A 14241-nucleotide genomic window follows, 5' to 3' on the forward strand; every position below is an offset into this window, starting at 1 on the left:
GTACTAGAGTGATAAAGTGTGAAACCACAGGGTACTAAAGTGATAAAGTGCAAAATCACAGGGTACTAACTTGATACACTTTAAACCACATGATACTAAAGTGATAAAATGAGAAACCACAGGGAACTAACTTGATACATTTTAAACCACAGGTTACTAAAGTGAAAAAAAAAACCATAAGGGGGTATTTGAAGTTTTCCCTAAATAAAATAAGTAAGGGTAAATACGTAAAAACGTCTTTTTTTAGAGATAAAAATAAGTTAAAAATGTATGGAGACCAATCACTTATACGTCATTCTTAAAAATACCCCTCGAGTTTTCTATTACTTTTTTAATTAAAACGTTATTAACTTCTATTTTTTAATTGAACTTTTTTATATTTAGTACAATCACAAATTTTATCAAATTTAAAAATTTCATCAGTCATGAAACATTAACTGAGATTATGGTTATTAATTTAGTCAAATTATTAATAAATTTGTAAAATTTCTAAACTTTTAAACTAAAATTACTAAAGCAAAGATAGTTGAGGGGGCAATTTCACAATAGGTTAAAGTTGATGGGCTCTCTATACATTTGGGCATCTCACGGTCCACTCGTCTAACCATCCTATGGAATGTCGGATAATAAAGAAGAATAATAATAAATAAAGAACAATAAAAAATAGAAGGGTAAAAAAGTAAAAACATCTCTTGAGAGAGAAAGAAAAATTGCAAGGTTGGTCCTCAAACTATAAGATAATCGACATTTTAGTCCTCAAATTTTTGTTCATTGTAATTTTTTGTTCGAATTTTTAGAATTATTATAATCAAATCTCACAATGTATATAATTTAGCTGACTAAATTATAGCGCATTATTAATATAAAAATAATATAACATCTTAATTATTATAATATCATTAATCAAAATATTATTATATTATTTTTATGTGAGCAATATATTATAATTTAATTAATAAAATTAGATTATAAAATTTAATTAATATAATTTTAAAAGTTTGAGAGGGAAATTATAATTAAGTAAAGTGTGAGGACCAAAGCGTCAACTTTTTCACAGTTTGTGGACGAAAAAAAAGGAAAAAAAGGGAAAAAAAAACCCGCTTTCGTCGTCGTCGTCTTCTTCGTCTCGCCCGTGTAGTACGCAGTAGCTCGCTTCGTCTCCGCGAGCCCCAACAATGGCGGGCTACGTCCCGCTCAGCGGCGGCGACCCCGAAACCGAAGCCATAGCCGAAGCCAGGGCCGACCCGCCGAAGCCGAAGCCATCGAGAGCCCCTCGCCTCGCCTCCCTCGACGCCTTTCGTGGCCTCTCCATCGCCGTGAGCTCTCTCTCTCTCTCTCACTCTCTCTCGTTACATCTCTCTCTCGGCTTGTGAGTCCATAGTTAGATCCTTTGATTGGATGTTGGAGATCTCGATCTCTTGTGTTGGAATTGGATGTGGGTTAGTGTTAGCACTTGGTAGATCCTTTAATTTGATGTTGGGGATCTCGCTCTCCTGTGTGGGAATTGGATCTGGATTAGTGTTAGCACTTAGTAGCAAAGCACAGATCCCATCAAGTGTGTATTTTGTCTAGTAACATCTTCGAGAAGCACAATTTGATTGTTGTTATGGCTGAAAAATATCTGGTAGTTAATGCTTAGATTACTAGCTTTCTGTGAATTGGGATCTACATTATGCCTTGTTTGATCTCAAAAGTGTTGTTTTCTTCTTCTTTTTTTTGCTGGAAACGTTGCTCCCCTGCTTCTGTTTCATAATTGATTGTGTTATGGAGGTTTTTGCCTCATTGTGTTGTATGGTCATGGATAAAGTTATGGTAAAAGATCTCTAGGGTCCTATTACTCTCGAAGTTGCAGAGATCTAAAGGAATTTTCGCTGATTAACCAAAACTTGCGTGTGCGCGCTCACAGACAAAAAAAAAAGAAACCCTTCTTTAATGTTGTGATGGTACTCTTTTCGAATAACGGCTGTCGATCCTTGTGATAGTTGTTTTACAATAAAAAAAACTTCAATTGCCGTGTACTATATAGTGCTTTTTGATTTGAACCTGTTCTGATTGTTATTATGACTCTCAACAAGCGTCTTTTTCTGTAGCTTATGATTTTTGTCGACTATGCTGGCTCGATTGTCCCGATCGTTGCTCACTCCCCGTGGAATGGTGTGAGGTTGGCGGATTTTGTGATGCCATTCTTTCTTTTCATTGCTGGCGTTTCTCTTTCACTAGTTTACAAGGTACCTAGAAGTCCCTTCCCATGTTTTAAGTTGATGATGTTTTTTTACTTCAGAACTATCTTTTAGCTGATATTCATGAACTATGCTGTTTGTTTCTTACCTTATATTTTAAATTCTTACAGATGTTGGACAGGATGACTTTGTTATGCCATTCTTTCTTGTTTTCCAATTTTCTTTTTTTACTCTCGCTTCTCTTTAATTCCTTGAAGATGTTATCGCACGCACTAAAGATTAGATAAGCATTCTATGGAAGGGTGAATTGGTCATTTAAAATCATATAAGTTATTTTGCATAAAAAAACTCTTTAAGTTCTGCAGAATTAACGGAATGACAAGAGGAGCTTGCATGGACTAAACTTTGATTTGAGGGCCTTAATTTATTTGATTCAAAGTGAGGAATGGAATAACCATGTTTGCCAAAACTAATTTACCAGTGTGGTGGAACTAATTAAATCATTCAACATTAGTTCTTTAACTAGTTAATATGAATATAAGCCTAAGATTGTGGCTGAAGGAGATTAAGTAATAACAAACAGACCATCTTAAATGATTTTTTCGTGTCTTATTTGGTGGTAATTGTCGTTTGAATTGTTCATTTCTTAACAACCGTTGTACTCTAAAAGCTTAAGCTATTAGAGAACGGTGTTTAAATATTTTTATATTTGGGATAATTGCCTATATACCCCTCATACGCTCGGATATATCCGATCTACCCCTGCTTTTTTTTTCTTTCTAAAATGCCCCTCATATGTTCCACCGTTATTCTAAAATACCCCTACAGTTATCCTCTGTTAGCTTAACTCGGGTTAAACATGAGTTAAATGTATACTAGAGTTAAAATCTAAATAAAATACCTATTTTGCCCCTACCATATTATACTAATTCNGCCGAATCCGAATCCGAATTAGCTGAATTTTTTATCCCGAAATTTTAATTGGTGAACGTATGATATCCGTATAAATCACGTATCTGAAATAATTGCTGAATTCGTTTTTTAGCCGTATTTTTCAACTAATTTAAAAATTAAAAGACGAATTATATCTGTACCGAATTTTTACCGAATCTGAATTAACTAACTATACCTCTAGCCGAATCCGAATCTGAATTAGCTGAATTTTTTATCCCGAAATTTTAATTGGTGAACGTATAATATCCGTATAAATCACGTATCTGAAATAATTGCCGAATTCGTTTTTTAGCTGTATTTCTCAACTAATTTAAAAATTAAAAGACGAATTATATCTGTACCGAATTTTTACCGAATCTGAATTAACTAACTATACCTCTAACCACCAAGGTTGGTTTAGCTGCGATCGATCTCATCTGTTCATCAGCTCGCTCCCGACGTGCTTTATTAATTAATTGATATTTGAAGGGCAAATTAGAAAAGTGTTTGCTATATGAAGGGTATATAAGAAAAGTTAGTTACGGTACAAGGATATATTGAAATGGGCAAAATGGTAATTTTCCAGAGATAACGACAGCTCACTGACGGAACTTAACTACAGGGGTATATTAGAAAGACTTGGAACATAAGAAGGGTATTTTCAATATTAGCCTTCTAAGAGGGGTAAATAAGAAAACTGAAAACTTTTCAGGGGTATATAGGCAATTGCCCCTTTATATTTAACACTCCCCCTCACGTCTGGACTTGAGACTTTTTAATCGGCCCATGACGTGGGCCTGAATTAAATGGGAGGAAATTAATATGCTAGGAGCCTGGCGTGACTCGAACTCAGGACCTCCTGCTTTGATACCATGTGAAACAACCGTTGTACTCTAAAAGCTTAAGCTATTAGAAAACGGTGTTTAAACATTTTTATATTTAACACACCGTTGATTCCTTGTTGTTTTAACGTTTACTTTGAAACACCATAACCTATAAAATTGAGTATGGAAATGTCTTTAATTTTACGCAGATCTCCTATTTTTTTTAGTAAATACAGCTTAATTGACTTCTAGTCCTGCTGTTGAAGACAATATTTTACACCACGCTTAACTTGTGTCTCTTAACAATGACATTTTGTAGTTTTACAATTGTTCATTGAATTAGTTGTCTATTAAGCCTAAGTCATAGTCACCTGATATTAGCATACTTGTGACCAGCAGGAGTGCATGGCAATGTAGCACCCTGATGACAGATGCACATTTTATTTCAACAACCAAGGATTTAAGTGCCGTGGCACGAGGTCGTGCCGTGGCACGAGGTCGTGCCGGAAACTTGTTGGCACGGTACGGCACGGTGCATGCCGAGCCGTGCCGATACGTGCCGGTAAAAAAAAAATTCTTGTGTGCCGACACATAATAGCATGAAATATTTATTTTCTTTAGCAACAAAGTATTCTAACTTTTTATTATGTCTTTTTATCACTTCTTTTGAACTTTATTGAGGAAATTACTTACTAATTTAAAGAATAGAGAGTTTTGAGCTGTGCCATCGGCACGGGGTCTGTATCGTACCGGTATCTTGTTGGTACGGTACGGCACGGTGGATACGGCCCGTGCCGACGGGCACTTAAAACCTTGTCAACAACTTTAATATGCTCAAATAAGTATATTCATAGTCAAACTCTCACTTTATTTTGTCTGCTGTTACATATCTGCAGCAAACACATTATTTATGTTGTTATAAGAAAAAGTATTTCTCTTGTTCTGTTATTTTTATAAAGTTATCATGTGATTTTTTTAATTTTTTTTTTTTCTGATGTCCTGAACTGCAATGTTTTTCTCAAGAACTTGACAACCATCTTTAGCAGTATCATCTTGCACTTGTTATGCAGTGAACGAAAGAAACTTCTCTGTTTGCTTTCAGAGAGTATCTAACAAATTTCAAGCAACTCAAAAGGCGATTGCGAGAGCAGTAAAACTTTTTTTGCTCGGTGTTCTTCTTCAAGGTATCAAACTTGAACATACATTTCTTTCAAAATTTTGGTAAATGATTCTTGATTGCATAATGTGATTATTGTCTTAGTTTTCAGTGTTTCTGACTTAATTAATGTGTTTCTAGTCTAGTTAATGTCTTTCTAGTCTATTAATAAATATCATCTATTTTTCCATTTCTCATTACCATGCACAAGTCTTTTCTCTGAAATGCAGGGCCAGCCAAAGCTTATTGCATGTATTGAGGAGATTATCCCCTCTATAAATTGATGCTAAAAGTTGGTTAAAACAGCGTAATTAAGATGCAAAAAGAATAACTTGTTTCGTTCTAAATAAATTCCTAGACTTGCGAATCAAGCCTCTGAAGTATTCTGAAGACGAAAATAATAATAATAATAATAATAAAGGAGAAATTAATTCCTAGAAATTGCATAAACAGCTTTTCAGAAGTGTCGGATATTCTGATTCATAGAAAGCAGATGTACAGGATTTCATTTATCAGACATACCCTGATTGTCGAACAGTGATAATAGGGGACTCTCATGTAATGCAATAGTGTATCTGTCTCCTGTATATTGTGATACCGACATTATATGTACCGATGTATATATGATCTATGGTATAACACAAACAATATGAGAAATGGCTACTAAACAATTCAAACATTTCTCTGTTGAAAATAATGTTTTTCGATTGCTGGGTTAGTCAATTATGTATGAAGTCCCTTAGTCAAGTAGTCATGTTGATCGCACAACAAGTTTATCATTGTTTCCTAAATTCTGTGAATCGGTATCATACATCTCACACAGCCATTACTACATTTTCTAACTTATATCCATTTGCATAATAGGAAAAATTTGCAATACATAAATAGTTTCTCAGAGAAAAAAAGGAACTTGGAATAGCATTTCATTGTTTGTAGGGTAGGGACCTTGGGCTTTGCAAAGTCTTGTTGCCAATTCAAACCTTAAAGGCGTAATAATTTTCCAGCAGCTATTTCTGTGTGTAACTTGTTTTAACTGAATTCAGTACTTGATGTATTTCATAAAACTAAATCATACCAGGAATAAACATTCTTACATTTTATTTAGGTGGCTACCTTCATGGAATTAATACCTTGACTTTCGGTGTCGATATTGAGAAAGTACGTTGGCTCGGTATTCTACAGGTAAGACACATCTGCCCTAACCATTTGGTATCTTAATGTTTTTACAAGATGGTTTTCATCATCTTTGTCATCATTATTGTCTCAATTCTCATCATTATTATGGAATGCTGTCTTATTTATTATCTAGCTGTCATATTCGGTAGTTTCTGTATCCTAATATTTTTACAATCGAGCATTGCAATCCCTTATGCTGTTTAGTTGTAGAATCTCCACTTATTTAACTTTGAACTTTTTGGGCCTTCCAAGAGTTCTCTCAATATTTAAAGCATCTTAGAATGTAATAAATAAAATTGACTTCTCTGTAGTAGCTTAAGCTTTCAAAGTTATGAAACTTTCGTGGCTCCTTTAACTGCCACACCACATATAAGAAAAGACATATCTTCATGTGTTTATCTGTGCGGATTTGTTCGTAGATTGGTAGGCTTATACATTTCATTTGTTGTTGGTGCAGAGGATTGCTATTGGATATTTAATTGCTGCTTTATGTGAAATATGGCTTTCAAGCAAAAAGAATGATATGAGGGGTGGAGTTTTCAAGGACTACTATCTTCACTGGTATGACTTTGATAGCTCTTACTTTCTTTCTTGTGCAATTTAGATGCTTTGAACCTAATCTACAGTAGAATATAACAAGAGGTTGATGTAAATACTGCTTTTCTTTATAATGCTTAAAAATACGACATGAATTTGGACTTGTTAGACTTGATTATGTTATCATGTCACACGGCCATGAACAACTTTGCTACGCCTTTGGCCACGGGCGCGTGGAGGATTTGATTGTGTTATCATGTCATTCGACCATGTACTTGCCTACGTTGTTGGCTGCAGGCGGAATGAGAATAGTTTCAGAAGATGGTGCTTTTCCAATGTATGCGAATCTTGTTATAATCTCAGTGCTGCTTTTATGTAAACGAATCTTGCTCTAATCTGTGAAACTTTTTTTTCCTTTTTTTTAGAAGATCTCATGGAACCTTGATAGGACTTCAAACCTTTTACAAGGTGTGCAAGTTCTCAAAAGATTTAGGGATGATACCATAAAATAGAATAGAGAAGATAAACATAAGCAAAATGCATTATAAGCATACACTGAAGATTGTGCAAATACAATAATTCTTATTTTATGCTATGCTTATCTGGAACCCAATAGACGTGCAATTTTTTTCTTTGTTTGTTTCTACCTATGAGATATTGACTGCTGCTACTTTTATTGATCATTGAAGTTCCCTGTATCATTCTATGATGATAGCTTCTCTTTCTCTTTCTGTTTTTGTATTCACCTCTCTAGGGCTGTCATACTTTTGCTCTCTGGCATATACCTGGGATTGTTATATGGCTTGTATGTTCCCGATTGGCAATTCAGAGTGCAGGAGACAACTTTGAATTCTTCCATTGATGATGGCTATGTTCTTAAAACAGTAAGAAATCTCTGTCTGTTTTATGTATTATTGCAATTTCACTTTTGTGCAAATTGTGCTGTGGCATTACTTGATCATCATTTTTTTAGCTCAATCAGTTTAGGCCTTCTAAATTTAGGTGAAGTGCGGAGTTCGAGGTGATCTTGGACCAGCATGTAATTCAGCTGGAATGATTGATCGTTTGGTCCTTGGCATTGAACACCTATACAAGAAACCTGTTTATAGGAACTTGAAGGTATTCTGAACTGCATTATGATGCTATTAAATTACACTTATTTATCATTTTAAGTGGATAAATCTTGCCAATTCTTTAGGAGTGTGCAGCTTTCCAGGATAGTCAAGATTTAGACACTTTACCTTCATGGTGCCTAGCTCCATTTGATCCTGAAGGGATTTTAGGGTAAATGATTTTTCCTATTTTGTTTTTATTAGATGCGATGTCCAAATTATTCATATTTCTGAATGCCATTCTCCTTTTATCCAAACAGTTCTTTTTGGATTGATATAGATGTGATACATGAGACTTTAGGAACTAATCAGATTTCATGTTGCTATTCGCATTATATGTGTTGATTAAGTGATGTTTAGCAATTGAAGGAAGGCCTGCTATGAAGGCTTATCCTGCATGGAGAGTATTGATAATCTATACCATTTGACTGCCTTATGCTTATAAAAGGACAGAGTTGGCCCTTTTGTTACCTTTGCTGCCAAAATGACTCTCACATTTTGTGCATGCAAGCTGTGTCAAGTTTGTCAGCAGAGCAAATCCCCTCAATCTTTCTCTTATAACACTACACTCACAATGGAAGGCCATCTATTATTAGAGTTGCCTATATATAGCTCAGTGCCTCTTCAGTTTGGATAGTGCTTCTGAGAGACTTATCAGAACTTTCTCAAATGGCCATTCGATAGGATATGACAAAAAGACTCCAAAAAATTCTCAATTTGATTACTGAGAGGTCCCTTATGTTATAAGATGCTCTATAGCTCCTTTAGTATGTGGACCATGCCCTCTAACTGCTTACAGAGGTACTTGAGATGCCATGATTGCTGAAATAGCCGGTATCCATCTTGAAACGGCTAAAATTTACCTCAGTAAGACATAGATTGCTTAAATAAAAGAGAGATCTTTCAAGACAAGTGAGTTGATTAGATGGGTTAGAAAGGAAGGAACAATATGGACATAAATTGTATGCCGACGTCTTTGCAAGACTTGGATGTAGTTGAAATATATATTATACAGAGGCTTATACTTCTTATCTTATAATCATTCACCATTTCACGTGGATAAATACATATTATAAGTTACCGTATGGAGTGAACATAAACTTTTCCCTCACTGAAATACCTCTCAAGTTATGTATTTTTATTTATCCCTTTCTCGCTAGGTCTTTTAAAGTTTTCTCGTTCAGTGATGATCTGAACTAGTTGACATGTTTGATAAATTCTTATTTTGTAGCTCCTTGATGGCTGCTGTCACTTGCATAATTGGACTTCAATACGGTCACATTCTTGTTCATTTTGAGGTATGAAGAGAGCTTGACATAATTATTTCCCTGTAGTCTGTCTTTGGAGAGATACTACTAGTGCTTTTTCTTAATTTTTTCATTTGCATCTTTCATTTTTCAATGTGTTTAGAGGCAATCTGAGCTGCTTCAACAGTCAATCAATGACATCTTTCTATATCTACATGCTAAAGATAAAAGCATCTGAAAAAAAATGTTGAGAATAGATACATGCAAAAAATAGTTTGGGCCTGATGGAGCACATAAACATGCTGAAAGTGCAGGTTTGCCAGTAATGTAGTTGACCATGGTTTGTTTCAAACTTAGTTAATTTACCTTTCAATTTCTCCAAATAATGAATGGTCTACCACGACTTTTCCGATACCTGCATATGTACCTATGCTACATTGAAACATAAAACTATCTTAGAATATGGTCTTGTAGACGAGTACATATCCAAGTAATTTAATCATCTTTTTGTATGCAACTGTCACTTTCCTGCTTAGTCCACCTGTGTTCTCTCTATAATTTTGGTACATACTTGGTTCTATCTGTCAGTGATTTGTTTTTCTAATCTTTTTTTTCTCATTTTCTGAAATTTGGTAGAAGTATTAGTGCTGTTCGTCTATCTGTGCTTTCATGTTGTTCTGAAGGTCATGAGACCTAATCATATCTTCTTCTTTTTTTTTTTATTCTAGATACTTATATACAACCAAAGTTTCATGCTGTTCATTGACTATCTTCAGTGGAACACCATTTTAATCTGTTGCTCTTGTAATATGCTTCAGGATCACAAAGATCGGCTTGTCCACTGGTTATCGTTGTCCCTTTCTATATTTTTACTTGGGTTACTTCTATCATTTATAGGTATTTCTTATCTTGTTCATAATTAAATTGTTGTAATTCTCGGTCTCTTTTCTTTTGCTCACTTTGTCGAACATATTTCCATCTACTGTAGGTATTCCCCTCAACAAGTCACTATATACAACTAGCTATACATTGCTAACAACAGGCTCAGCTGGGTTCACTTTTTCTGCTCTTTACTTATTGGTAAGCTCAAACTTTGGCCTGGCAAGCTTCACTTTAATCATTTTAGGAGCAAGAAATTTTTTATGCTAACATGCTGCTTGGAAGTTTGAAGCTTGAATCGACAGTTTTAAGGCAAAATCATGTAGTAGGGGAAAAATCTCCAAGAAATGCGATGCCTTAGAAGATGATGAGTTTTATGAGTTCGGAAACTAAATTAACTAAGATTTCCTGAAATGATGTAGCACGCCGCTGCTACATAATGTGTGGAGATTGTATTTCTGACTCACGGACTTTTTTTCTGAAGAAGAATTAATTATAAATATAGAAGAATCAAAATTGAAACTAACTATATTCATCTGACATCTAAAATTCCTATGCCTTGTGATTCTGCAAAAAGATCACGCCCTTAGACATCTTTTGACTGTTTGTAACCTATTAGTTGGTATTACCAAGGATTTGAGTGCCGTGGGGGTTCGTGCCGGAAACTTGCCGGCACAGTATGGCACGGTGCGTGTCGGGCCGTGCCGATGCATGCCGGTCACAAAAAAATTCATGTGTGGCGACACATAATAGCATGAAATATTTATTTTCTTTAGCAACAAAATATTCTAACTGTTTATTATGTATTTTTATCAAATCTTGTAAACTTTATTGAGAAAATTACTTACTAATTTAAAGAATAAAAGGTTTTGAGTTGTGCCATCGACACGGGGGCTATATCATATCGATATCTTGTTAGCACAATATAGCATGGTAGATACTAGATATGATCCGTGTTGATAGCAACTTTAATCCTTGGGTATTACTAGGGTCACCAGGGCATGGTATACTCTTTTTTCAAGTCAGATACGATGACGATCTATTTTACCTTCATAGTAACAACCTGTTTCTGCGGAGACAGCCATCAATAGCTATGGTTAGCCCTTAGTTGCAATAAGTGCATTATTAGTATTTCTAATGGCTATTTATTAATTATCAGCCCTTGGTTTCATAATGATTATTCTTCAATAATTGTTATCATATTTAAAAGATTGTGTGTATGTTCATTATTTATAAGCAAATTACTCATATAACTACTAGATTTCTTCTTATTGCTTCTTTTCTCTTATGCATTAGTTAGTATTATCGGGATGTATCTTCTGCATTCACAGGTAGATGTCTATGGGCATAGGTGGACGACTTTTGTGTTTGAACACATGGGAAGGCATTCTCTTAGCATCTTTATTCTTGTTCCATCAAATGTAGCTATCATTCTGATACAAGGATTCTATTGGAGGAGCCCAAATAATAACCTTGTAAGCTTCCATCACATTTTTCCTTCTTGAATCTGTTAAGTTACGGTACTATAGTCGACTTTTTAAAAAGAAAAACTTTTTCGTTCTGCAAAATAAATAAATAAAACAAGAGAGGTAGTGGAACAAGTTTTATTATGCAGACTCCATAAGGAGCTTGATGTTACACCTCAGCACAAGTGCCCGTTCGGCCACGCGGTTAGAGCCACATTTATGGTACACGCTATAGATAGTGCACCGTTTGGTTATTGCTTGCATGAGTGTTTCCACGCGCAACCGCTAAAAAGTGGGAATTTGAGAAAACTTGGAATCGGAGCTTTTTCTTGTAGATGTGCGGTGCGGCCCACAAGCAGGCCGCACTGGTAGGCCAAACAAAGATCATGTTTACTTATTCTATGTTGGATTTTCTCCTGCCACCTATATGGCAAGGTATCCTATCTGTAGTTCTCTTTAGTGCTAATGAATTCTCTTTCAGCCCATTCCGCTGTAGTAAAAAAACCAAACAAGCCGTACATTATTGCACATACAACCCTCCAGTCAATCAAATTTGCAAAGAAATGCCTGAACTTCCCCCCTTCTAAAGTACTCCCATTTCGGCATTATAATAAAGCAGGAATTTATTTTCTACTGCAGCTATGTCTCTTTGAAGCAGTACGCTTGCTTCAATTCTTTTTTTGTTCCTTACCTTTTATTTGTTCTTTGTGTATCTTTTATGTTTCTTAAAAGGCTGGAAGCAAATTCCTGAAATCTTTAGGCCTTAGACAAGGAAAATGATTGAATTGAAGCCCCGCTTTTGCTTATAATGTGCATAAACAAGGCATCTGTGTGCACACACAATATACAAATTCATCTGAGCATCCATATCTGCTTGTATTTGTTTTACAAGTCAATTTGGTGCTCACTGTTCTGCACAAATATGATTCTCTTGTATCTGGTGCTGCAAATAAAGCACCATCTCACCCGCGCCTTCTATAGTTGCATAGCTGAAGCACTTTTAATAACTAACTTGTATTATTTCTCAGGTTCATTGGGTTGTATCGTTTTTCGTACACAAATGACACGAATGGATGCCAAAATTCTTCTTATTTTTGAATGGTACGTCATGTGACCAAAATCACTGAACTTCCTTTCCTCTCTATTAGCTCATGCAAGTTGTATTATTTTGTACAAATTTCTCTCTTAAATTGTGTTTGTAGCAATTATGATCATCAGTAGATTTTAGATTTTGTAACCTGGCCGGATAAGATCATTTTCTGCATTGTGTATCTCGTGTAGGATTTTCTGTTATTTTTTCGTCTGTCTATTTGTTCTCTGTTCCCTACTTTACCTTATAATGTCTGTGTTTTGTTTTTTTAACTGTCATTCTTATTTGGTTGTCCATAAAGTCAAAACTATGGAAAAACACCAAAATACTTTAATATTTACAGTGGCAGAGTTTGGTAGCTTTCTTCTTTTCATTTTTAGTGGTGGTGGAGTGGAGCACGGTAGCTGTTAATAATCACTTGACTACAGCCTAGTTTAAAATTGCTTTTCCACTTTTATGCTTTAAAAGACCCAAAGAGTTCGAAATCACTTCCAATCTCCAGTGGCAGTTGCCACTCAATTTTATAGCATTAGAGAATGCAAAATTGAAAGTGCTTTCGAAGTTGTCGGCCTTTTTGAAAGCTCATGCAAGAACTGAAAAAAGCTTGTATTTGTATTCTGGATTGCACTAACAGGGAGCTTGCATGGGCATCTCAAAGCTCTTACAGAGTTCCCCTGGGTATGCAAATGTTCAAAAGCCTAGTTTGTCATCATTTGATAGCAGGCTGTATGGTCTTGAAAGTAGCCACTTCATGCAAAAGTGCTTAGGGTTGTCTCTGCACATTCTTTAGAAGAAACTGCACTAGAAAGCTGCGTGTAATGGGTGACCTTTCTTTGATCTTGCAGGTCTCACTGTATTCAAAATGACTACTATGCAGGGAAGTACTTCCTATTTACATCGAGCTCTACATAGAAGTAATTTACTATTATCTACTCACAGCTGTGGCTGATCAAGGATTGGCCCCCCATACGGCGTGGCTATTCCAACATGCTTATTACACAGGCACTTTTGGCGACCAGCATTGCCTCTGTAGCGCACGCAGGAGACGGAAAATCAGTGATTTTTTAGGGGAGTTGGTACGGGCTCATACTTATGTACCGCATTGAAGAGGTAAAGTAACTTCGACGATTCCTTAGAATATAAGTTGGCTCAAAGAATATAGATTAAGAGTCCTCCCACCATGTTGCATTCATTAGTGTGTGGAATATTAATTGATCTTGTATGGACGGTAGCTTGTCAAATGAAACTTTAGAATCTCACCTATTCTATTTTATAGGCATGATGAAAAGTTTTTTTCTTCGTCCTACAATGTTTACATGGTAATTAATCACTATGTTTTTAGCACTTAGCTGTTCAAATACCTTCTAGTCAATTGAATGATTTACATTACATTGCAAACTAGCCGCGGCGAATTATCAACTTATCAGCTCATATTCGGTCGACGGCGAAACATTCTCTGTTTCACAAACAATTTCGACTTGTCATGGATTGTATTCTTTCATTTCTGAAAACTTTTCATGCGGTCACGGATGCCCGAAATCTGCGTGTCTAACATTGCCGGCGGTTTCGTCCTGACATCTGAAAAGAGTCTGCAGGCTTAGAAATATCCCAGTATTTTTATTTTGGGTAAAATGCTCTTTC

The 14241-nt window shown here is 35.5% G+C and overlaps 1 protein-coding gene across 1 annotated transcript; it reads left to right on the forward strand.

Annotated features, from left to right (window-relative positions):
• LOC109713055 (heparan-alpha-glucosaminide N-acetyltransferase-like) lies at positions 1095-13989 on the forward strand. Its single transcript, XM_020237009.1, has 14 exons — positions 1095-1316; positions 2091-2228; positions 5040-5121; positions 6199-6275; positions 6727-6830; positions 7561-7690; positions 7809-7925; positions 8005-8090; positions 9150-9216; positions 9984-10062; positions 10154-10245; positions 11376-11519; positions 12539-12611; positions 13446-13989. Exons 1-13 carry the CDS (start codon positions 1176-1178, stop codon positions 12572-12574), a joined length of 1293 nt encoding a protein of 430 aa, XP_020092598.1. The 5' UTR covers positions 1095-1175; the 3' UTR covers positions 12575-12611; positions 13446-13989.

The sequence above is a fragment of the Ananas comosus genome, linkage group 7 (genome assembly GCF_001540865.1).
Source record: "Ananas comosus cultivar F153 linkage group 7, ASM154086v1, whole genome shotgun sequence".
NCBI lineage: Eukaryota > Viridiplantae > Streptophyta > Magnoliopsida > Poales > Bromeliaceae > Ananas > Ananas comosus.